Here is a 26651-nt window from a genome sequence, read left to right on the forward strand (position 1 = left end):
ATTAATGATATTTTAAATTAGACTTTGATGGCTTGAAGTTTGATGTGGTTTTGTGGCGGGAACTATAGTTCTACGCTAGGGAGAAATGATAAGACAATGTTATGGATGTTATTTTCTGTACATTCTAGAATTATCAATCTAATTATTGTTGCTTTAATGGGTACATACTCCATTAATCAATTTCATTGGAGAATATTCAAAAAACTTTTTAATTCTCTGAATTTAATTTGGAGTGTGATAAATTATGATTTGTTAAAGACTGGATGCTGCATTAACCCAACTTCTCTTTTGTCCTCATTTTTGTTTCTCTTTGTAGTTTAACATTATATGAAAAAAGAAATAGGAAAATGTTTTTGAAGTAATAAGAATTATCTCTATATTCTGTCAATTTTGCGTCGAAACAAATGTTCATGCACTGCTGTAGATCTAATATTTTGAATCTATAATTTGTATTAAATTTCTGCCAAAATTCCACCATATAAAATTATATTATATGAATATTATGATATTATTCCTCACCAAAAAAAAGAAAGATTTAACAAACTGAAAATGAGGTGTCAAAAGATAAAAGCCAGCTGACATCCTGAGAAAAAGTTCTGACTGCCTGTGGCTTATGAAAATTCAGATACTTCTTTTAAAATCTACACAAATCAGCATTGTATAGGAATACAAAGTACCCAAATTTTCTCATCGGAAGTTATTCGTCTGCCAGATAATTTACAAAACTGAACAAATATTATACTAACGGTTTGAGGATGAGATGAATTTTCAGGACAAAAAATAAGAATAATGTTCCTCTGGGGTATACTTAGTAATCCTATATTTAACATCTTCTTATACATTGAGATTCATAGAAATTTATAAGATTTTCTAATTTCAAACATCAAGTTAACAGATGTGAAGAAGATCTGGTCTCTAGAGTGTTTTGAAGTGGCCCCAAAATCCAAGTCAATTGAGAGAGAAACAGAATAATGAGGGGTTAATTTGTTGTGAGACATTTGTTATTATCCTAGAATAATGATAGCTGATCCCCTTGGACCTCCATCATTGTATGCTAGTCAAACAATTGTGACTGAAGCGTAATTGTTCGTATAATGAAGTTGCATGATGGTATTTTTGAGAAGTGTATCAGCCTCACAATGAGATTATCAAATATTGTGAAATGTGCATTGAGCTTGTCAATCAAACTAGCGGGGTTTATGGTACATCCTGCTGTGGCGGTGGTTGGTCATCTCATTATTAAACGCCAGGATTAATTTCCGAGTGAATTAATAGTCATCTTACTTCTAAGAATATGTCAATTTTCCATAATTTTATTCAAATATTACATTTATGGTAATTTTTTTGCTTTTTGATAATTTAAAACTCTAAAATATATTGAATATAATTTGGATTAAGTCATATTATTATAAGAATAAATATTATTTATATTTAAATATTTTAAAGGAAGGCTTTTGGAAATTTACAAAGGCAGACAAAGTAAATATTGTAATGTTTAGCTTTTCTATTATCAAATATGTCCTCCTCAAACACAAAAGATAGTGTTAAAACTATAGGAAGAATTAAGTATCTGAAAGAAATGTTTAATTGATTTAAAGAGAGAGCAGTACTTGATAAAACAGTTAGATTTGAATGGCACTTGATAAAACCAGTTAGAATTGAATGGCGTTTGACATTTTTACCAGTTGGTTAAGTGACTTGTCAGCTTTCACAAGAGTTCTCTTTTGTAATGATTACAACAAATATTTACAGACTACTTCAGTTTGGAGAGCTCTTCAATGTGAAGTCATTTATGGTCATATTGTGTAAAAATGTGTGAACATGTGGACCATTTATTACATGCTTAATTTGATTTTAATGCTCTCATTCTCCATGTTGTCTAAACTTAACCATTATTTAATATTTACTGTATAATTTAGAAAATTTAATACACCATACAAATCCTGTGATCACTGAAAGAATTAGGTTAATTAAGACTGTGAGAGACATTATTCAGGAGAACTCTTGATCTTTTGGACCACCGCTGACAAAACTACTCAATTTTTCTCGCTCTTTTACATAATTTTAAGTTTATTTTTAGTCAGTTCTTAGAAATATTCAATTTTATTTTGTTTTATATTGTTAAAATTTTTGTTTTGTTTTATATTACTAAATATTTTTGTTTTTTTTATTGCAGTGTAAAAGCACCATCCAAGGACCCTCCTAAAAGTAACCCAAGTAAACGACATAGAGAGAGACTTAATTCTGAACTAGATCATCTAGCTAGCTTATTACCATTTGAACAAAGTGTCATATCAAAATTAGATAAACTGTCTATATTAAGACTTGCTGTCAGCTTTCTCAGGACTAAAGCTTATTTTCAAGGTAAGATACTGGTAATTAATTGTACACATATGAACTGCCCTTCAATGCTGAAGAAGGCTAAAGCTTCTGGTACAGTTAGTAACTTATCCTGAAATTTTTTTTATATATATTTGACAAAAGGACTGACTCCTTGATTGCCATGTACATTTTATTATATATAGGTAATGAAGAATGCATTTAGTATTATTGCTCATTATATTTTCATGGATGTATTGTTCTATTCTGGTACAGAGATTAAACATTTTTTGGTAGATTTTTTTTTTTTATTGCTACTAAGTCAATTTTTCTAGCACCAGTTGCCCTTTTGTATGTTGTACATGCTTTTCAACCATTGATAGATGGACTTTATCTCCTGTAACTCAGACTCTTGATTATCCATTGGGGTTGCATAAAACTCATTTTAGTGTATGATTGTATCAGTTAAAGACCAGAACAAATGGACTTCTTAAATATAATCCAAACCAGGATCTTTTTAATCCAGATTTCAATAGTCAGGTGCAAAGTTTGAAATGAGTTATTTCCCCTTAGCCTGGTCAAAGATACAAGTTTGTACTTTTCTTCACATTCATATAAAACATTAACCATCAATAAATCAAGATGTCAGCAATGTTATTATGAGATGACCACACAAAAAAGCTTGGTATTATCATATGGCCATGCTAAATTAATGACAACATTGCCTGACCATTTCACATTCAACAGACAAATTCAATACCACAAAACACTTAATTAATCATATCATTTTAACTGCAAAACTCTGTCAACGGAGATCAAATTCAGGGGTAAATTAATAAGAATTGACACCTTTCATAACAGTATTACACTAACATCCTTCTCCAAGGAGAATTCTTGGCCTACAGCAGTCGTTTGGTCTTAAAATATATATTGCCAAAAATATTTTATCAGAAGAATATGTAAGTTACTAAAATTAATTGATTGCTATAAAATAAGTAAAACTTTTTTTAATTTAAACTTGATCACTCGCCCCAGCTATATAAAAAAAAGGCATTGATTTTGGTTGTGTATCAATTTCATGTTCTCTCAATCCTCCTGGAAGCCCTTCAAAAAGTCAAAACAAATTTATAATCAAAACTGTTCACTATCCCAGCTAAAGAAATCAGGCACTGATGGTGATTGTGTATCTGTTTACCTCAATTGTTTAATTACAGAAAATTACGCTCAAATAATCATGTTTTTTTTCTAATAAAAATATAATTGTTAATTGAGTTTTGATTAAGCCATTATTTCAGGTATGTTGACAGATTGTGAAGTCTTGGGGAACCCAGAAAACCAGACTCTGTCAGATCAAATTAAAACATATTAAAGTGTCTCCCTCAGGCCAATCAATGTATCCTCATATCTCATTTACTACACGTAAAAAATCTAGGCAATCAAATCCAAGTTTGGTTGTAAATATTTGATGAAGGTAGAAGAATTTGGACATCTGTTTGAGTTGTTGGTGAAATTATGGTCCAGTAACCCACAATTACCTTTCTAGGCCCAGGTGAATTAACCAGGGCTTGATCAATAAACAATAGTAGTTTACTTCTGTATGATTGTCCCGCCATCTGTAGGCCTACCTGGTTGATAGAGGGTCTGGATTATTATACTAAGGGGAGGGGGACTATTTTTGGAAGGGCAAAAGAATACAATAATTTCAAACTGTGGTCATTGCAATGTAAAGGTATATATAGAGAATCCAACATATACTTCTCTCTTATATCAGAAATATTTAACTAAAATACATAGTAAACAAACAAAAACAAACACAGATCTAATTTTTGCTTTCATACCAGAAAATTTATACCTAAAGTATTTGAGCATGAAGTATTTTTTTATAGCAATATTTTGAAATTCAATGCAGTTTCGGACACAGTTGTTACACCTAATAATTAAATCATACAATTTTTAAACAAGTAATAAATAGTAATTAATTCCTCTAGAGCCTCATATAATTTTTTGCCTGTGTTAATTAGTATTATTAGAAATTTTCTGCTACTAGAAATTGAACATTGAAGTTCATTCAAGGGAGGTAATTGACTCATACAAATTACTAAAAATCTAAATTGATTTGATTAATCTCATAAAAATCTGGAATTTTGACTATTTGTTATTAAAATGATACAGATTTGGTTGAAGAGAAGGAATTTAATGATGTTTTGTGATTTTTATCTTCAAAAGGGATAATCAAATATGAAGCTGTTATTGAAATAAAACTTGTAGAAAATATTGATATATCTGGCTTATCTACAAGATCAGATGAGTGTTAAACTAATACCATAAAGAAATTTTGTTCTGATCACTTAGATTAAACATAATATGCAATAATTGGTTTATATTTAGTGGAAAGTAATATCTGCAGATCTGCAAAGTAGCTCTCTAGTCTCAAATGCTGCATGTATTGTTTTCACCCTGGAGAGAAAATAATATCTCCAGTTTTTTGTTTCTTAAATTGTTTTTCAAAAGCGTAAATGTGCATAACAGAAAAATGTGAGTGCCATCTGTAGGAGATGACAGGAATAAAAAAAGTGGCTGTTTTAGTTTCAATCTGTTTTACTAAATAGGTTTAGGAAAACAATGCCATTATTAGACTCTAAAACAAAACATACATAAGTAATAGTTTCCTTGTCCCACCTTGTTTTACCTTGGAATGAAAGCCAATAGGCTGACCCTGTAATTAGAAAGAACTTTGTATATTAAAACTATTGTTGCCCTCCCTAATGGTCAATAATTAATGATATTACCTCATTGACCATGTAACAATATAGAGCCATTATCACCTTGTTATTAATAGTTCAGACTTAATTGATGTTCAATATTCTTATTCTACATATCCGGTGCTATTGTACAACACTTCATGGTAACGGTAGTCAATGTTAAAGTTTGTGATACCAGGCTGTTTATTATAGAGCTTTATTATATATATATATATATCTGTATACCTTGGCTAATGTGAATACTTCTAAGGGTATCTGTGTGGCTGATGGTAATTTTTACGATTTTTTACATTGAAATAGTTTCAATCATTGCCAAACTTGATGTCTGTTCGTAGTCAATAAAGGTGCCAGTGCTATGTTTTGTCACTGCAAAATATCATTGTTTTTGGAAAATTGCTAATTATATCCTGTCCTCAAAGATCCTGTCATGCTAACAAAATATTGTGTGTATCCCTTCCCCATATTAAATTTTCATAAACAAATGATCTCAAAGAAGGGATACATTTGATACATATATCTTTTCTGATAATTCCAATTAATGGCTGATCTATAGACACAGAATTATATTTCGACTTAGAGTACAAATTGTATTTTATTTGTCCAATCAATACCCAGACAATAGAAACAATTATTTACATAAATACAATTCATTTAATAACGATTTAATCTGAGGCTCATCACAGGCCAGTGACGATTGCTTTATTTACAATTATACATTGATTTGGGTGTTGTAAGAGTTGGATCGTTGACAGTTCAAATAGTACTTCATAGCATTTCCGCAGGAGACACAATTCATTGAAAGAATAAATTTAAGATAATGATAAAAGAAAATTAAAATCATTATTGTATCATGAGTTTTTAATTGCATTTATGTTTGACAATTCAAGTTTGTAATATGTAATATTTCACGTTGATTGTTAGAACTCGTTTTTAAGGTTAATCAGATTGTTTTTGAGATAGCGATCGTAGTTGTTACTTTATTGAAAAGAAAAACATATTTGTAAGTGATAGGGTACAGTTTGAGAAGGAAAAGGAAGCCAAAAGAAAGAGTTTTTCTTTTTGTAAATATTTTTGTAGATTGTTGATAATTTAACAGGTGCTGCATAGTTTTACCATGACTTGATTTTTCAACATTTTTGTCGATTATTTAATTACAATCTTTATTTGAAATTTTCTACAAAAGGCCGTAATAATACTCATTGATAAGAACTTTAAAACTTTATATTTTAAACTTAATCATATACATTGTTGTAAGATAAGTGCAATTTGAAAATTAGTACATGTAGATGTATATACCTATTTGTTTGAGTTAAAAAAAAAAATGTCATTGGCAAACAAACCACATGTTCTTATTTCTCTATTACATTTATTAGTTTGGTTACATGCATTTGTTAAGAAAAAGAAAATATATATGATTTTTTTCTTGGAAAAATGTTTCAAAAAGAGTTTCATACAAGTAACAATATGATTTCAGTAGACATTTTATCAATTGCTTTCCCTTGGACAATGCCAGTATTACCAGTCAACTGTAAGAATTATATTCAAGCATTTCATGTGTTTTCATGCATTGTCAGTTTCTCGTTGACCTTTGACTTCTTGATATCTTCCACCTTCTTTTTTCTTCATTTTCTTCCCAGTGAATTTCAATTTACATATTCTTGAAAACAGTATTGGTGTGATGGTTTTGACACCTTTGAATTTTAGATGTGCTTTGACTGTAAATCATTGGTTATTGAAAGGAAAAAAATGTACTGATAAAGGGATACGTTATGAAATATTTAGAATGTATGCATAAATGATATTGTCAATAAGATGTCTCTATTATCATTTGTTTTAAACAACTAATTAAAGACTTTAAAGTTAATGCAGTTTAATGCGTTCAGATTAATATTTTTAGACGATTTCTGTGTTTATCAGGTAGTGAAATGTTTTGACATTATTACCCGATTGTCTGACAGATACCTATTCAATAGAAACCTTTCTCTGCTTCTATTTATCACTCGGCTTGACACCAATTTGTATAAAATCTACACATTAATTTTCACAGGTAAAGTAATGACAATAAAAGGTTTTATTACCCATAATTCTACAAGTTCTGCTAATTATTACGACTCTTATGTGATTCAAAAGAGGAGGAAATTGTACAAAATATTTCTCCGTAAGCATCCGGAGTGTGTCATATCCCGTAGATTTCTTAAAAGACGTCATTATTCAAAAATGGCAGCTAACATTGCTAGTGGTATAAAATTACAGTGAATGTTAGAATTAATTGAGTGTATTAACTTGCACAAGACATTAAAAAGTTTTAGAAAACAACCATTCCATCTTCTTGTGCCATTCAGTTAGTGAACAACTGTTAATTATTTCCTATTAGATACAGAGCAAGCGGCTGGTCGGCCATTATTGGGGTGTATTCATTCACTGGACAAGATGTGGGATCATAATGTACTGATTATTATTTATATCGTAGCTGGAAAGACATCTCATTTCCTCACGGAAGTAAACATCGTAGTTATATTTAAAAGCAACATTGTCTTTCTGTAATCGTCGTATATTGAAGATGTTTCATTGTCATTTTCTGAGGCCTAAATGGGTTAGATGTTTTTGAATTTTGTAAATTGATGAAGCATATGATTGTGCAGATAAAGAGATAAAGAGATTCAGATCAAAATAAAACAAAATAAGTTGATGGCTACCTAACATCCACTCAGGATAAATTGATAGGCTTAGGTCATTATTAACCTTCAAAATATTAACTTGTTTCCCCTTTAAAAATCATGATAAATTACATTTTCTAATCTAATTTTGATATGTTGTTGGGTTGCTATCTGAAGAACATATATCTACCTCCAGTTCTGTAGATTTCAGGACTGTTAAACCTGCAACCCAAATTGCAAAATTGATTAGCAGTAACCTTAACATAACATTTCTTTTTAGAAATTTGACAAGCAACTGGGCTCAAAAGGAAAAACCATGACGGGGTAAAAAAAGGATACAATATCAAAAAATATTTTTTATGAGTCAATAAAACTTATGGATTCTCAAAATCTGTTATAAAAAAATATTAACATAAAAGTTAATTTAGTATATGTATAGATTGGTTCAATAATTTCCTTAACATTGTAATACAAGAAACTGGTTTCATATGACTGTAAACTGGCGACACTGTGATGTTAGTCTCACAAGGATACATTACTTAATACAAAAAATAAATAAAAGGAAAGAAGTTGTGGTCAGTTGGACAACGACGTAATAAGAATACCAATATTAAATATCTAGGGGGTCAAAATGCACGTTATTTATTTTTTTGTTTAAAAGATAACAAAATTTCCCCTGTCATCGTACAAGTTGTTTGTCTAATGTACTACAAAATGTCCTTTGTCGCTGACCTGAAAATAGTATGTAAACTTGTAATATTGATCTATATAACAATATTGTATGTAGATTTCAAGTTTAGATTTCGCTTTAATTGCTGAAAAAATGTCAAACTAATTTTTGATATCATATCATATCTTATTGTATTTCATTATTACACACAATATATTAATATGATAATTTAGCCAGCAGATGAGGAGTATCGTGTGTCTGTGTCTACCCTATATAACACTAACAAACAATGAAACTGAAACACACAAATAAACAAAAACATCCAAACTAAAAGTACTTCAATTGTTTTCTGTGTTTTTAAGTGAACAAAATATATTTTACATTTAAATTTGTAAAAAAGTATTTTTGTGGTATGTGTTTCTTTGTTTATTACATCTGATAAATTGTCGGGATGATTGTTATATAGACTGGGTGTGAGCTAGAGGTCCATAGGGGTCATAGTAGATTCTAATCTGGTTTGTTTATTGTTAGGGATAGTGGTAATTTAACTAAAAACGTGTAATTTATAAAACTATTAGGTTTGAAATTTGACAAAGTTTAGTCTCTTTCAACAATGATGTTATGCCCGTCAAATATAAATGATCTGTCAGTCTCTAGTCTATGATGAAGTCAGACTGGTTGGCTTGTTCATTTCAGACTGCATGGCTAGGAGTTTTCTCAATCTCAACTGGTAATGTTCTGTATATATTGATCATCAATTTTTGCAGTATTTTTATATGACCAGGTCTTATTCAGCCTAAGTCTAGAAAATTGGAAAATAAATATCACAGAGACTACATATTGCAGATCTACAAGTAAGGCCAAATTCCTCAAAAAGAAAAGAAAGAAAACAATACCATAATTAATAATAAAAAAAAAGAATCTTTAAAGATTTTTTACGAGGGACAAGCACATTAACATTTGGCACAGTTATAATATTTCTTTTAAGATTTCAACCCTCCTCTCTTTTCAAGGATGTGCATAGTTTTCATACATCACACCCGTAGCCAGGGTTGTTCAATGGGTTCATACGCAACCTAGCTTCCGGTCTGTAAACAGTGTGTTTATGATTTTGGAGGACTTCCTTCATTCTCGTCTTTGTCCATCTACTTTCTAGTTTTCTGAATTGATTGAAGGAATAGCCACAGAAATAATAGATTTTTCCTGTCTTAAGTATAGAATAATTCTCTCATGCAGCAAAGAATTTATTACTGTCTCAAATTATTTCTTATTTCTTTTTCTGCTATTGATTGATTTCTTTGAAATAAGCCCAATAAAAACATTACGAATGACAGAAAAAAGAAAATATTTGCATATGTTTCATGTCCAACTGCCGATGCATAATTTGTAAAGAAATTTCCTGCAGATTCAATGGTTAAACTTCTTTTTTATTAAATCTGTCTTTATCCAAAGATGAAAGACTTAAATCAGTCAGGGAAATTAACCCCGTAAACAAATCTTGAATTTAACCATACTTTTGTCATCATTCAATCCTTAGTTAGATTAAAAACAGGTAGATCCTGAGTCAATTTACCTGAATAATCGTAATCGGATTGTTGCATTTAAATGTCGCCTTAAAAATCAGACGAACCATAATGTTTGAATGTAGAAGAAATTAAACATGTGTCGGTACAATGCGATTACACTAAATTACCATTTCTCTCTGAAAAGAAAGGATATTTTCTCTTATTGGTAAAAAAGGAATTAATTAGTGATATACATTGCTTGATTAACAAAATATCCATTGGAGCGAGCCATAAACAGATGTTGATTTTTATTTAATATAATTGATACAATGTGTTTATTAATATGATAATTTCACCCTGATTGACCCTAATAAATATGTTCTTATAATTTTCAATAAATAATTTTAATAATTGTCATGATTGAACTTTATACCATTCAATGTTTAAAGGTATAACAATCGGATGTAGCAACATTATACGAACAAATTAAGATATCAAACATTTATGTAAAAAGAATTTTACAACAAACTGAAGCAGGTATTTTAAAACGGTATTTGCAAACATTTCATTAGCAGAAATTCAGTTGTAAAATATATATCATATGATAGAAATTATCAACTATAGGTCAACTTCAGCCATGAGCATGTAATATATTCATTTGTAACCAGTTACCAATCATTTTTTTTACATTTATAAAAATTTGTCTTTGAAGTATGGGCGATTTAAGTATGATATTTTAAAATAAGCAGGACAAGTTAGCAAACTAATTTTAATGCATTTAAGAAGAAATTACTAGAAGAAAAGTTCTTGTTAAGTTCCAAACCCATTGTACATTGTGAAATTCCTGGGAGAATGCACAATGAGAGTGATATGAATTGACCTTCTATTAATAGTATAGTTTTCTGATAGAATCCCTAAAGAATAATATACACCTGTTATTTTGATTAACCTTACCAACCCTTATGTTTACCTTATACCTGGAAAATATACTGTTTGAATGGCTGTTTTTTAAAGAATCTTTAGGTTTTTTAAACATTCTAAGAAAGTTAAATGTTTAAATAAATTAAATTAAATTATTTTATAAATTCAACATCTTAAATCTTAATCGGACAAATATAAAATTTGTTTCAATTTAACCTAAGGGATATTGTTAAATGACACCTGTCTTTCAGATATAACTAAAAACCTTAAACCAGAACATATATTTGTATTTCCGAAATCAGAATTGAGTTTCCTACTTGACTCTGTAAACTCTACAATGGCGGACAACATGATAATATTTATGATTTTATTTACAACAAAGTTGATTCATTTATAAGTTGTATAAATGAAGATATTGTTCATCCTAGCTCTATACTGACAGTCATTTCATATACTGTCAGAACATGATGGATTTAATTATCACTTAGTTTTTCTCCAAATGATGGTCGGCACCATCGAGACAACGAAGGACTGTGTTTATTCCATTAACGACATTGATGATATTATGCAATATAAAATTTGCCAGACAATAATTACGGGTTCTTTTACAGTATTGATATGCAATTAAAAATTTGTAGGGATGGAAAGTCAGTTCGGTTTATTAAACCCAACTCTTGGCCGAGAAAAATGTTTGAGTTCCATTAAAGGTCTAACATTACAATTGTCTTAAGCCTGTAATTTCTGTATTGTTTCAAAACTTTAACTGAAATTATAACCTTTGACTTAAAATAATTGTTGGGTTGAGTTTTACAGATAGAAATTGAATTTTCATATAGCAACTATTTTTCATAATTTACATAACCTTTTTAGAGCGGTATTAGGATACAGTAATAAAAGATGTGTGTTTTCATTAAAGCATGCTTTAAAATAATTTTTTCAATAACTTATCTTGCCAAATCATTAATTGAAATATCAATATTTAAAGTAAAATTTCTCCGTTTAATTATTAAACCCATGTTTTTATAAATGAAATCTCCACTTTTGTCCGATCTTGAATACCTTTAATATAGAAATTCCTTTTTTTTTCTCTGTTTATAGCATTAAGAATTCATATTTATTTGCTTGATCGAGTGCTTGATAAGATCATATGGTTTTAATACCATCTCTAACAAAAGGCTCTATCGAACCCCCATTGTGAAAGTTAACGTTGACATAGAGAAGGTGACAAGGTTGATGATATGGCGTCACGCCTTATTGAATGGGATGACATCTTTATTCACTCCCCTCTGCTGTATGGATTATCAGCCATTCAGAGCAAATACAAACTTATTGAAAGCTATTTAATATATTCTATAATTTCTTGTTTATTGTATGAAATAGTGTCATCAAAATCGTAGTTATTGTTCGTAGAGGATAGTAAAGCTTAATGCTATGTTATAAAGTATGATCATTATATTTCAATAGAGCCAAATTCTGATTTTTCTTCAACTAAAATATACTGCAAATAATTTTTACTTTCATTGTTAAACTTGAAATTGATGAAATTTATTTCCAATTTTATTACAGGATTTTATTATTTTGCAGTTGTGCACAATTTTTAAAAAGTCTAGCATAACTATATATATTGGTGATAAAAGATATTATACTAACATTATGCCTCGTTCAATCAAATTCGAATTACGTGTGAACTCAACATAATTCAAAAACATTTTTGAGACACAAAATGATTAGAAAATCCTACAGATTATATAATAGTCCAAAAATTATAACTAAAAAAGAAAACAAGTCTAAATATTATACACGACTTCTATCAATAGAATTATATTTTGACCCCAATACTCTACAAGTTACTGCAGACAAACATTACATTACAATGTGATTTTAATACTATGTATAATTTATAATTAAATGTTTGTCACATGCAAACCAGTAATTTTTGTCATTGAATACCGATTGTGTATGTATTTATAACTCGACCATAGACATCGTTACTATAACATATAACAGTTTAGTGATCTGTATATAAAAACTAAATGTATCGTGACGGCTCTACGGAAATATCAGATGATCAGTCAAATTCTTTTTAAGCGCCTATTTCAGGAAACTTAGAAAGACAATTCCTCTCACCAACAAATTGGTCCTGCACGCAATACGGTGAACGGTTTGTATTTGTTATGTCTGTATGGTATAACGGCAATAAACAATGATCTTGTCAACAAAACATGGCTGCTTCCACGACACATTGCATGCAGCATGCGAGAAGATAGTCGGTTTAACAATCGGACCGTGATTTTACAACCTAGCAGCTATTACATTTAACTAGACATCAATGGTAATTAATTGTACACTAATTACTGACAAATTTATTTACACCTGTGATTCTTATGGATCTAAAATAGACAAATTAACTTTATTTATTTCTAAAACATTTATAGAATTCAAAAGTTACTAAGATGTGTTTCTAATTTTTCTAATTTGATTTTTAACTGTGGATCGGGGGGAAAAGTGAACCATATGTAAATGAGTTAACACAGAAGAAATGAGAATATACTTTGAAAATAGTGCTAGAGCTTCACTTTCTAGAAAGATGTTTTAACATCTGGACCCTGTTTCATACTTTCATTGCCCTAACAAGGTAATGCAGCAAAAGTTGATTAAGAATTTGCCGTAATTAATGTAGTTGTTATTTCATATTAAATTGGGTATGTCTGATTGAACAAGATGATTATAAGACCTCTGGGGAAAGTGAAACCTGACTGAAATCTATCTTTGAACTGTCAATCATACCACAATCTCTTATTGTAATTAATAATTGATCTGTAATTAGGAGAAATGGACACCCTACCTTGTTACATTGGTAGAAATAACAGTAATCAGGTAAAAAAGGAATTTTCATCAAAGTTTGATTACAATAGAACCATATTGGATGGTTACGATTGCTTTGGTGCAACAGTTTGACATTAAAAGTAATTAAATTAAAAATAAAATACTAATCATAATAAAGATGACGTAATGAACTATGGTTAAAGTTTGACAGCTCCATACAGATACTAAACAATTAAAACCTAGAGTCTGCTTTATCCAGTTTTATAGTAATTGGTCATTTCTATTTTCATTTTGTTAAAACTGATATATAAAAACTTTTTAAAAAATTGGTCTAAGATAAAGTTTTGAGCAGAATACATATAACGACTACTGTAAATTCAGAAGTTATTGCATGCATTTATTATTGCAATATAATCATTTTAGACAAAACTGCAATTTTGATTTTTGCAATAGTGAGAATAATCCTGTTTACTTCATTTTAAAATTTTCAAAATGCGAGTTTAAATTATTGCTTTTCTAACCCAGCTGTCTAATTTTTCGCAAAGATTAAAAACATTGCAATAATTTCTAAATTCACAGTATTAAGATAGGCCAGCTCAAGATATGATTTAAATTAAACTGACCCCTTTGCTACTACATATTTATTATTTAAGTAATTAAGTTCAGTTTAGAAATAAAGAATCCTTGAGAATTCTTTTTCATATATAATAAAAACATCTTGCAATGACTGCTGACTACTCTTAAGTGTTTGGAAAAGATTGAGAATTATACTTCCTTATGAATTAACCTTATTGATTATTATTTTTACGAAGAAATAAAATTATATTCAGATGAAAAGAAAATGAGGCTTATTATTGCCAGAGTCATGTCCATGTAAAATGAAATTTATTTTGTCATTTACCAAGAGAAACACACCTGACCAACATATGACGTGGAACGTGTCCTAGATTTATGTGCACACGTCCTGATTCAGGTGCAGACATAGGCCGGTATTAAAAGAATATCAGAAGTTATTAACCAATAGATCATGATTGTAATCATCTACACCTGAAAGGATCCAGGTAGCCAAAGTCTCGTTAGATGGAATGTCCCGAAGGTCTAATGTCGTCTCTAATCTTATCTGAATTGATGAGAGAGACTTAATTACAGCACTTTCGACATGTTAGGATCAGAAGGAGTATTAACTATTTCACATTTATTAGAGAAAGTCCTCTTATACTAATCAAAGTCACCTGTATTATAAAACAAAAGGTAATGACTGATGACAATATTATAACCCAAGTAAAATAGCTATATGTCCTAAACCTCTAACATATTGTTAAAGACACTTAGGCTGAAGAAGAACAGCAATACAATTAATATTTTTCCATATACAACATGGGCTTTTTTCAATTGTACAAGCACCTCTCATATCCATTATTTTTATTTTTTGGTGGTGGATTTAGAGAGTGGGTATTTTCAAGCATCTTTTAATATTTATTATGTCTTCCTCTATCAAAACAGAAATACTCTTGTTTGTATTCACCAAATAATTGAAATAGTGCAAAAAGACATTTATTGCAGATAAATTCATAACAGAACAAATATAAAAATGAACATGTAATGTTTGTATAATTTTTACAATGTTTCCATAAATGGCCCTTCAATTGTAATTAAAACTTTCTCCATGTCCCGTACGGATTACAGAGCCTACAATAGCGACAGTCAGGTCTTTAAATATGACAGTCATCATCTCCCCCAGGTCAAAATTATTGACAGAAATAAAATCAACTTTCCAATTAATTACATGATAATTATAACATAGTCCCTTGTCAACTACGATTTTCTTTAGAACAAAGTTCCATTTCATTCGGCTTTACAGGTAAAATCTCAGCTGTTTCAAATCTACAGTTATTAAATATGTTTCTAGGATTTTATTGGAAAATTGTCAAAAGGCAACTATTTTGTATCAATCAAAGTGATGGGGATATTTTTTTCATCTGATTATTTTTATGATTTTCATCAGTGATATTTTGCTACATAAAGTTTTCTTTGATCAAAAGTTCAAGTAATTATTTTACAATTAAGGTGAAATTCAATAAAACTAATAAATTTTCTAAAAGGCCCATTTTTTTCCTTTTGTAGTTTTTCTACAATTTATTTTTTTACCATTTTATAATTACTTTCTGTGTTTTAATTTGTGAATGGAGTGCCATCAGTTTCCATAACTAACTTGTAACAAGTAATGAATTCTGAACGGAATCAAACTTATCAATGTCAGTAAAAGGGAAAGGGACATATTTTGTCTTCATAGCATTCGTCACCATAGACTTACGGTCACATTAAATAATAGCTTGCATTGATCGGCAAGGGTGACAACCGTGAATTACCTAATCATTAACACAGAGGTCGAGTGACAACGTGTACTGACAGCCTTATTACAAGCACTCGATGGACTCAGACAAATGCCATCTATTTCAACATCCTACGCTATTAAATGTTTGAAGGTTTTCAAGTCGTCTCAGAAAAAAAGCTACTTTTCTATCAATTTGATGGAGTGCTTAGATTTTTTTCCGTGGTTTTTGGTGCGAAACTTTCTTTAAGATTAAGTATCTAGTAACCAAACATAATTTAATGGGTTTGTTTTGAAATTAAAAGATGTGGATACAGCAAAAATTAGGACAACTCTACTTAAGTATAATTAACTAGTTGCAGAACAATTAACTATTTGCATATACATGGTTTGATTTGGCTTCTTAAAACTTTTTTTTGGTTTAGAACTTTTCTTTGGTTCAGATCTGTTGTGTTCTGATATAATATATTTAATCACGGATATGATGGAAATGCATTTCTTATTTGTTTTTCTGTTTACTTCCTTTGTCAAATAAAAAGTTCAAATTTGTGTCTTTCTTTCATCAGAAAAGAATTTTTACATTGCTTATGAATCATATATGTCAGAAATAAGACGATTGTAGCCAGCCAGTATCTCTACCCTATAAATTAGAACTTTTGTATGAATTTTCCGCTGAATTGACTAACAGCAATAAAAATGAAAAAGCCATACATTATAGGTGATTGTTTACATTAAATGTACCCTGTATACAGAATGTCAAATATAAACAGGTATTGAACTAGCCATTTGTTAAAACCAAATAATCATAATATCACTTACATCAGGTTTTCATCAAATTATTTTGTTGATAAACCGATTATAAACTTGTTTAATAAATATTTATTTTACCAGTAAAGTAAGAATATTCATTTTAAATGCTTAACAAGCAAAATAAATGACAATTTGAAGATCTTGAACCAAGTAAATTAAATAAATGTATGGGCACCAACTGTGCCCCTTTAATAGCAGATTTATTTCTATATTGCTATGAATCTCAGTTTATGACCAAACTCAGTAAAGACCCATCATTGTTACATTTGGTTGATACATTCAAAAATACCTACCGTTATCTGGATGATATTTTTTCGTTGAATAATCCAGAGTTCTCTAAATATACTTCAGAAATTTACCCAAACGAACTTACTTTAACTAAATCTAACATAAACAGCAGCAGTTGTCCTTTTCTAGATTTAGACATTTCAATTTCAAACGGGAAACTTCACACTAAAATTTACGACAAAAGAGACGATTTTTCATTTCCTATTGTTAATTTTCCTTTTTTAGACGGCGATGTGCCTTTGGCTCCATCATACGGTGTTTATATAAATCGCAACTCGTTCGGTTTGCCCGTGTGTGTTCTGATGTCATAGATTTTAACGAACGTAATCAATGCATCACTGGTAAATTGTTGTGTCAGGGATTTCGATACCATAAATTACTTAAAACTTTTACTAAATTCTTTCATAGATACAAAGATTTGATTAGTAAATTTGGCTATACCTGTAGAAAGCTTATTAAAAATGGTATTTCTCATCCTAAATTTTATGGTAATATTGTACTTAAAGCGAGGAAATCACTATGTGATCCTTGTAAACTCATCGAACCTTTAAACAAACTTATAAGTAAGGGTTATCGTACCAATATTGTAATTAGATCTCTGAATATAGTTCACATTGGCACTAATATTGATTTTGTCATTAGCAAATTAAAACATAACTAAATTTCATTATCTTTTGAGGCGAGATGTATAGGGGACACAGCCACGTTAACTTTTATTTCTATAGAAGTCGCTCTTCACTATACTACTACCTGTCGATACATTTATTTTTGGCATTGCACAAGTCATGTCTTCTTTGACTATTAATGACGTTAAAATACTAAATCCATGTGATGTGTTTTAGTCGATTTTAGTCTCTGATGCATGATTTTTTACTATTAATTGGTTTTGGCTTTTAACTAGCTGTCAGTAACTGCGAGTACTCTCAAATCGTATTTTCTTGTTAATTCGACCTGTTGATACTGTTTATAATGCTTTTTTGTCATTTTTTATTTATATGGATCTTGGCTGTATACCAGCTTTGATTATTTGTAATATCTTCAATTTTTCACTTATTCTTACAACATTTGTATAAACTTCAAGATTATAAAAAACCGGTTTTTTTCTAAAGTGAACATTGATTGGTTAAATATTTCTCAGTGTGTTTGAATTTGTTTGATAGCCTTTTGGTCATGACTGTTTGTCTCTTAACATTTAATTAACTGTGCATTTGTATTCAGATATCGCAGATCATATTTATTCGTTCTTTGTGTAATCATACGTTTTTTGATTGAGTTAAGTCTGCTAATTGATATTTTATCGTATGTTTTTATATGTTGTGATGTTATGCTATTGTTTCAGAAAAAGGGAGAAGGTTTGGGCCCATTAAAACGTTTAATCCCGCTGCAAATGTTTGCACCTGTCCTAAGTCAGGAATCTGATGTACAGTAGTTGTCGTTTGTTTATGTAATATATACGTGTTTCTCGTTTCTCGTTTTGTTTATATAGATTAGACCGTTGGTTTTCCCGTTTGAATGGTTTTACACTAGTAATTTTGGGGCCCTTTATAGCTTGTTGTTCGGTGTGAGCCAAGGCTCCGTGTTGAAGGCCGTACTTTAACCTATAATGGTTTAATTTTTAAATTGTTATTTGGATGGAGAGTTGTCTCATTGGCACTCACACCACATCTTCCTATATCTATATGTTATCTGGCCTTTTGTGTGACAGTATAGGTACTAGTATCAAATAATAATGTAAACAAAGCTTTCAACAGGACTACATATTATTGGGGAAACCTCTTCCAAACAATTGATAATGGAGCTTTCTAGTCCTATCTTGATTAAGGCATTTTGGAAAAGTACAACCCTGCTATATAGTACTTCGACCTATAATGGTTTATTTTTACTAATTTTTACTTAGATGGAGAGTTGTCTCATTGGCACTCATACCACATCTTCTTATATCTATTCAAATTCTTCATTATTTCACTACAAGTTTTCTGTAATCAATCCTGGTAACACAGAATGAGTGAAAAGTAACATTTCTGTATAGAGTTTTAGATAAGACCTTCTGCCTACCCTTTACAAACACTTTCTCCTTTTCTCCAAGGATTTATCAGCCAGTCTGATGTCCAAATGGTGAAAAGATGATGTATCAGTCAAAAGATGCTGGACAGTTTTTCTATGATGGTTTCTTTCCTTATACCAACAAAAAACATTTTTTCCTCACCTTTTTATATCTTTTTATTGATAGATGTAATTTTTATGTAACTGTGGTTCCAATACAATTTATATGTAAATTTGTGTTCACACAAAAACTGTAAATATATTCACCTTGGACAATTAATGTTTTAATTACCAACACTAATGTGAGATGGATTTAACCTCCTTCAGGAATTCAAACTGTTTGGATCCAGGGGAGTCGAAAGGAGACATTTTTAAAAACCTGTCCACGTTTTGAGTCATTGAGAATGATTTATAGTTTTATTACAGCTGTTACAATACTCAAAGGAGGTTTATTTTACTCTGCTTGAAAATAAAGAGACAGCATAAGAAAGTTTACACAACACTTAAGGAAAATTTAAACTTTTAAGGAAGGCACCTTATGTTATTTATATCACAGTGAGAGGAGAGTTGTCTTGTTTCAGAAGAAATAAATAAGATTTGTTCCAAGTCCTGTCAAGTCTATTTGTAAGGAGGCTATATAACTCTAGTATCTCTTTCGTAGAAGCCTAAGGAAGGCAGTATAATTAAAGAAGGACAATAACACATAAATTGTATATATATGTTCTTAAGGCTAATCTGATTGAAATCTGATACTGTATTCAAGCTTTGCTTACACTTATGATATGAAAACACTCCATTCAGTACTCTTGTTTTAAAGACCTTTTGGAATTCTCTGGTTTCACCATATTGATACACACCTTCAAAATTTGTAGGCAGAAATTTCATTGGCTGATGTAACAAAAAAAAAGAAAATAGAAAGAGTGTTTTTAGATCATTGTAAGGGAAGCTTGGACACTGGATGTGTATTATAATGAGATTGCATAATTTCTTTTCTTGATTTATCTTCTACAGAAATGCACAAAATTATAGCTAAATCTATATATATATCTATGACCATGCAATGCTTTCCAATAAAACCTAATTTGTAATTCAAAAGAAAATATATTTGTATACAAATTGTTTATTAGAATTGAACATGATGTATAATTTGTTAATCATGTTAACATGATGTATAATTTGTTAATCTGATTAAGTTGTAACTGCAGTGTATAATCTTTTGATGTGTTTAATTATTTCATAAGTCAACATTTCTACTGGGAAATTTATTTACAATGGAAAACATTTATGACAAATATCGGTTATACAGAATTGCTTGTATGGTATTTACACAACTCTCAAGTAGCATACGGTAGCTATTTTCATGGACGACTGGTCAAGCATGTCCACAACAGAGATTGTTAATTACTGTGTCAATAAAACCCATATTAGTATTGCCTTTGGTAGGCCATGTATATGTCTTAATTATGCTAGGAGAACATGTCGCTACAGTACCATACATGGCCAATTTGATCAATGTGATTTGTATTTGTTTTTCCCCATCATAGTTCTTCTATTTAGTTTTATATCATCAATCAAATTTCTATGACAATTTGTAGATACAATCTGACTTTTACATAAGTTTGCTCTCATCTCAAGTCATGGTTGACTGAGCACAATATATTGGCTTGTAATTTACAAATTACAAGGAATTAAAATCAGCTTTGAAGTGACACAACATAATGTAATTAAAAATCAACATGCTTGTACTTTTAATGCTAACTTATATCTTATTTGATTTGAGGCACTATTCGAGATAACCCATCACGATGACAGCATCAGAGAGTCTGAGAAAGGGACCTTTAAAAACAAAAGAAACAACAGTTGAATAGTCTACTGCATATTTCTCAAAGTCTACTGAAATCTTGAAATATGTCTTAATATCATTCATTCATGTTGTATGGTGACCTCTTTATTTTATTATTTTTTAGGTGTGTAGCGGAGTTGCTTCTCCTCAGTACAGGTAGAACATATAAAGCCAGTCTTAATCAACTGAGCTAGGGAATCGACTCTTTGGCTCAGTGGGTTAACTCACTGACTGTCACGCAGACATCAAGGGTTCGAATCCCGATGGTGACAATATGAATTTGTAGAGTAGATACATGCTCTCCGGTTACGGGTGTATTAATGTTGTTGGATTGCTGTATCACTGAGTCATTTCTTACATCTTATCAACGTGTTTAACAGCTTATAATAGTTGTTCACATTCACATTTTGAATTGCTACTGATATATGTCCTTGATGAACAACGAAAAAGAAATTGTTCTTAGCATCCCTACTCTAGGTTGTAAAACTAAAAGGTCTTGTATCTAATTATAAGGTATGAAGCATCCTTTACTTTGAAATACTAATTTAACCATGTTTTACTTGTAATGTTGGGCCATTGTCAACCGTCATTGCAACTACCGGATGATAATTCCACTGTCGTACATAAATGGAGCGGAAATTTAGTTTTGATTTATAGTTTTAATTACCTTTCAAAACAAATCAATCATCGGGTAAAATTTCATGGCAATTTTTAAAGTGGTTGACATCCATACTTTCTTAGACAATGTCTTAATGCCATTTATACAACACTGTTCATATACAAAGGGGTTCAATACAGGGGGATTTGTAGATTATACAACACTGTTCTTGTACAAAGGGGTTCAATACAGGGCTGAATTTGAAGACATTTTTAAAATGGTATAAAAAATCAGAAGCTTTCATTTCTCATTGTTTCAACACTGATCTCTTTCTTCTGTTTTGTATTGATGAAAGTTATTTGACAAATGAAACATATTTGTCATACTGAATTGTTCTGTCAGTTTTTTTCTGCTCATCGGTTGGGTTGTGTCTTTGACATATTTCCTATTTCCATTCTCAATTATATTCTGAAATAGTATATGCTTCAGATACAGACCGTTTAAGACACCATTCTTATAAATAACTTTGGATACCCCCTACTGAGGCCTCTATGTCAGAGAAAGGAAGAGGTTTGAGTTCCTTTGTGATAGACAATTAAATAGACGTTGATTTCAATTACTGTTGTAATGTAATATTTGCCTTTTCATCTTTTCTCCATTTTGTAATGACACATAATGAAAAGTACGTCAAAATAAATCAAAATTATATTTCTCATGGTGTGCTATCAAAAAAATTAGATGATCTCTTTAGTAGTGAAAAAGTCATAAATTTAAGCTACAATTTGTGAAATATTGATAAATATGATATTGATAAAAGTTATCGATTTATATGACAACTGATGGACTTGGATAAAAAAAAACATGAAAAAATGAAGTTGGACTCATAATTTAGATAGAAATGATTATTATGTAGATATGATTAAGTTGAAGGTGAATTAGGTAAAGATTACCAAACAACCAGTGATTGAAGGGAAATAATTTCATGTATAAATAATTGTGTTGTTTGGTTGTTGTTCTTTATTGACTTTGGAGAATATTTAGGTGAATCTTAGTCTTTAAACAGTAATATACTGTGGATTCCTTTATTTTTGTGGATTGAGGAAAACTTGCTATTTCGTTGATATTTGATTTTGTGGTTTTGCCAATCTCTGCATACAAAGCCTATGGCTCATTTGTAATTCGTTGAACATTTGAATTTGTGGTTCATCTATAACCCACGAAACCCACAGAAATAGATATCCATCGAATAATAATGAATCCACAGTATGCTACTTCTCCACTTATAAACAGATTCTCAGAATAAAAACAGATCTGTATGATTTATTACTAGTGTGAACAAATGTGTCCAGGACATATCATCGAAGTCTACTTTAAGATTGTTACTTTTGAGGTAGAAATAGATCAGATTGGTTAAAAGCAGGGTATTTTTCATGAAATCAACTTTTTATCTGAACAAGTTTTATTTAACCCTGGATATTATCAAACAAGAAAGTAGAGAATAAAAGGCAGTTTGATTGTTTGATATGCTTTTAAAGTTTTAATTGCAGTGGAAACATCAACTGCCTTGAATATTTTTACAAAACAGTATTATGCCTAATTATACATTAACATATCACAAATGTGAGTTAATCGTACATCAATTATGTCGGATATGATCAACACTTTTTATGGTCAAATCTTCTGTGAATCATTTAGCGTACTAATTTGCTATCTTTATCTTTTTTAAACTGTCAACAAATATTCACATTTTTTCTGATAAATCAAGCAGAAAAATAGAGTTAATTGTCAACCCTGTCTGACCCTCTTCGATTACTGATATTAAAGTCCCGCCCATATTTATGTTTTTTCAGAAGAATGTGCATACAAAGGTCGTACAAGGTCATATCATCATTAGAGGTTATTATCTCATGCAGATGTTTTATGATTTACTTTGAAGTCACAATCGACTTTTAAATGTTTCAGAATTAAGTCTCTGTATACATGGCCTTCACATATGTAATATTTTGATATTACATATTCTACTGTCACTAATATTCTATATTTTCCCTTTCTATCTAGCTTGGGCTAAGATTTTTCTGAATCTTGTATCTCCTCTTTTGCCAAGACTAATAATATATATTGTATTCTACGATATTGGCTGTAAAAACCTAAATATTTGAACAGATTCAGATGCTGTCATGTATTGTCAAATTTTGTTGATCCACTGTATACAATCTTGTATACAAAAAAGTGAAGTAATCTATAGTGCTTAAAAAATAATGATAGTTGAATAGTAAGGAAATATTTCATGCATATTCAGAACAATGATAAACCAAAATCATACATATCCTGTTAACTGCATGTGTATTGTTACAGTACAATGTAGTAGGTATACCGGTAATATTAATCATGTTTGTTCTTTACATTACAGCTGTTTTACCCGACAGATACAACTTAGAATCACATCACCATATCATTAGTAGATCTCATTTTTTCCCTCATAATGGCTTCTCAGAAGGAGAAAGTATTTTACAAGTAAGTTTAAACATAAAATCATACTTTGAAATAATTTTAGTAATGCAAAGTTAAAAAATGTTTACTTATTTTGCTGGCCAAATGGTTTGAAGTTAAAAAAAAAAACATTTATTAGAAAATTGAAAAAGTAAACAAGTCCAACCACATGTCATGAGAAATGTCTGTGATGAGATATCTGTATTCCACATTTTAAACTTAGAAAAGATTCTAATCCTAACACTTTTTCTACCACAAAGATTGCATACACTAGATACACCCACATTAGTTTTATAGTGATGTTGGTAGTCTTTTTTGGTTTTCAGACTAGACACACATACATAAGCAAATAAGGTTTATTTCTAAGGTTTTCACCCTTTATGATATATTGACAGGCTTTGTATGGTTTCCTGTTTGTTGTGACCTGTGATGGTGAAGTGTTCTTTGCTGCCAGAACAGTGGAACAGTACCTTGGCTTTCATCAGGTAAGGAATACCTATGGGTACCAGAAAATTATCAAATGATGAGGCTCTTTATGTACCATGACTACAAATACAAGTCTGTAAGGTGATATTTTCATGAATATGTTTTGTACCCTCCTGATTAACAGGTGTCAAGCTTTCTACCAGTTAGAAGGATTCTTGAACAATTACGATTTTATGTCAGTTTGAGTTCCCATTAATCTATCGCCTACTTTTAAGTTCCATTCAGGTGGGAATCTGTTATTTACATCTTGTTTCTGCGGCTTTTACATTTTTCTATGATTGTGTTAAACATATGTACCTGTAATATTTATGTGATTCAAAGATCACAAATATTTTTTTTTATTTTTGAAAAAAAACGTATCATTGCTGTGTTGAAGACTCATTGATGTTGGTCGGGTTATTGTCTCTTTGACACATTCCCCATTTTCAGTCTTTACTTTATATCATGAACGCTATATTTGGATATGAAATAAAGAGATTTCAACCATATTATATAATTACAAAAATAAATGTATATATACATATAAATGTACATCATTCAGACAAAAATGGATTTTTCTTGAACATAAAGAAATCATATTTAGTCTAATGTCCATTCTTAAGAGTCAGAAAGTTGAGAATGTACGGTGTTTAATTTACCTTTCCCAATTCTATTCTGATAGTAAATTACTATGATGCAATAAAACTATAAAGTTGATTTGTTTTTTACGAACGTGTAAAGCATCTGAAGGTTAAATCCTATTCTTACTGTGATCTCCCAGCGTAAAATTGTTAATGGTACCCTGGTCGCAAGTAACGGAGAGAATACAAGTCGCTGTGCTTCCGCCTAGTCAATAGCTTGATTGAGATGCCGTACATCTTAAAGTCAATTCCAACTTAATTGGCAAACTTAATATACTTTAATGCAATAATTACTGTTGTTTTGAAGCTATTTATATCTGATTGACCAAGGAAGAAGTTACATCTTACTGATCTCTCCTCTTTGTTCTTGACTCATAAAAATAGTCAAATCGTTTAAGGAAACTGAAAGTTGCTTATTGATTTTAAGTTAAGCATGGCAATTAATTAGAGGTATTAGGAGGACTAAGCTAGGATTACTGTTAAGCTTCTGGGAAAGACTGACATTAATTATCTCCCCTAAGTGCAATCTCCTATTTTTTGGGGTAGTTTTGCTGTATTTTATGATTCCCTGATTGATTGACCCTTTAAACTTCAAGATGGCATAATTTCGACCTACAATGTGATTAAATCTCAAAGATACAATTACACCATCAATCTATATAGAGAAAGATGGAAAGGGTTGGAGTCAGGATTTTTTAATCAAGAGTCCAAAATTATGTGACATTGATAGCCTTTCAAGAGAACAGCCTGATCATTACTTGGTGAACTTAAACATAACATTGATACTTAAATTAAAGAATAATTTTATCACTGATCAAATTATGGGAATTAAATGAGACTTCAAAATCAGTTGGTAAACAGTTATTTATTCCAATCGTAAAGCAATCTTTCACTTCAGTTACAGATTGGAAAATGTTTCCTGACATTTTCTGGAAATGATCATTTAATGTTATATAATTGTACTGACATCTTACATATGAAATGTTAGAAATTTCTAAAAAAAAAAATGGATGTTCTTATTTTAAATGATTAAAAAAAAAAATATATTTATGAGCTCTATTTACTGGTGGGTTTTTTTTTATGCATTGGGTTGTTGTCTCATGGTTGTATACCCATATCTCCTTTTATGTATAGCTTTTAAATATTTATGATTTAGAATTGGATTCATTTTTCTTTGTATTTTGTAAATACTTATAACATCATATTTTTTTCCCCACTGACTTACACATATTCATAGATTTCGTGTTTCTAATTCTACATTATACATCAGTGTCACAGATTTGATCCACCTAAATGATATGCTATATTTTTACCATTAACCCACCCTTATATTATTTCTAGTCAGACATCATACACCAGAGTGTGATGGAGCTGATCCACTCAGAAGACAGAGAAGAATTTAAAAAACAACTGACTTGGAATTCAACACTTCCTCAGGAAAAATCATCTATGACATTACATGAAATAATGATGCCAGGTAG

General features: G+C 30.2%; 1 protein-coding gene across 2 annotated transcripts in view; it reads left to right on the plus strand.

The window, feature by feature from the left end:
• The window catches only part of LOC134688402 (aryl hydrocarbon receptor protein 1-like), a 56901-nt gene that overhangs the window by 18690 nt on the left and 11560 nt on the right, over window positions 1-26651 (plus strand). For both annotated transcript variants that reach the window (XM_063549104.1, XM_063549103.1), the window contains 4 exons: window positions 2177-2364; window positions 23985-24088; window positions 24460-24549; window positions 26512-26647. In XM_063549104.1, coding sequence (XP_063405174.1) covers window positions 2177-2364; window positions 23985-24088; window positions 24460-24549; window positions 26512-26647 — 518 coding nt within the window. The remainder of the gene's footprint in view (window positions 1-2176; window positions 2365-23984; window positions 24089-24459; window positions 24550-26511; window positions 26648-26651) is intronic.

This window comes from Mytilus trossulus, chromosome 10 (assembly GCF_036588685.1).
Source record: "Mytilus trossulus isolate FHL-02 chromosome 10, PNRI_Mtr1.1.1.hap1, whole genome shotgun sequence".
Lineage (NCBI taxonomy): Eukaryota > Metazoa > Mollusca > Bivalvia > Mytilida > Mytilidae > Mytilus > Mytilus trossulus.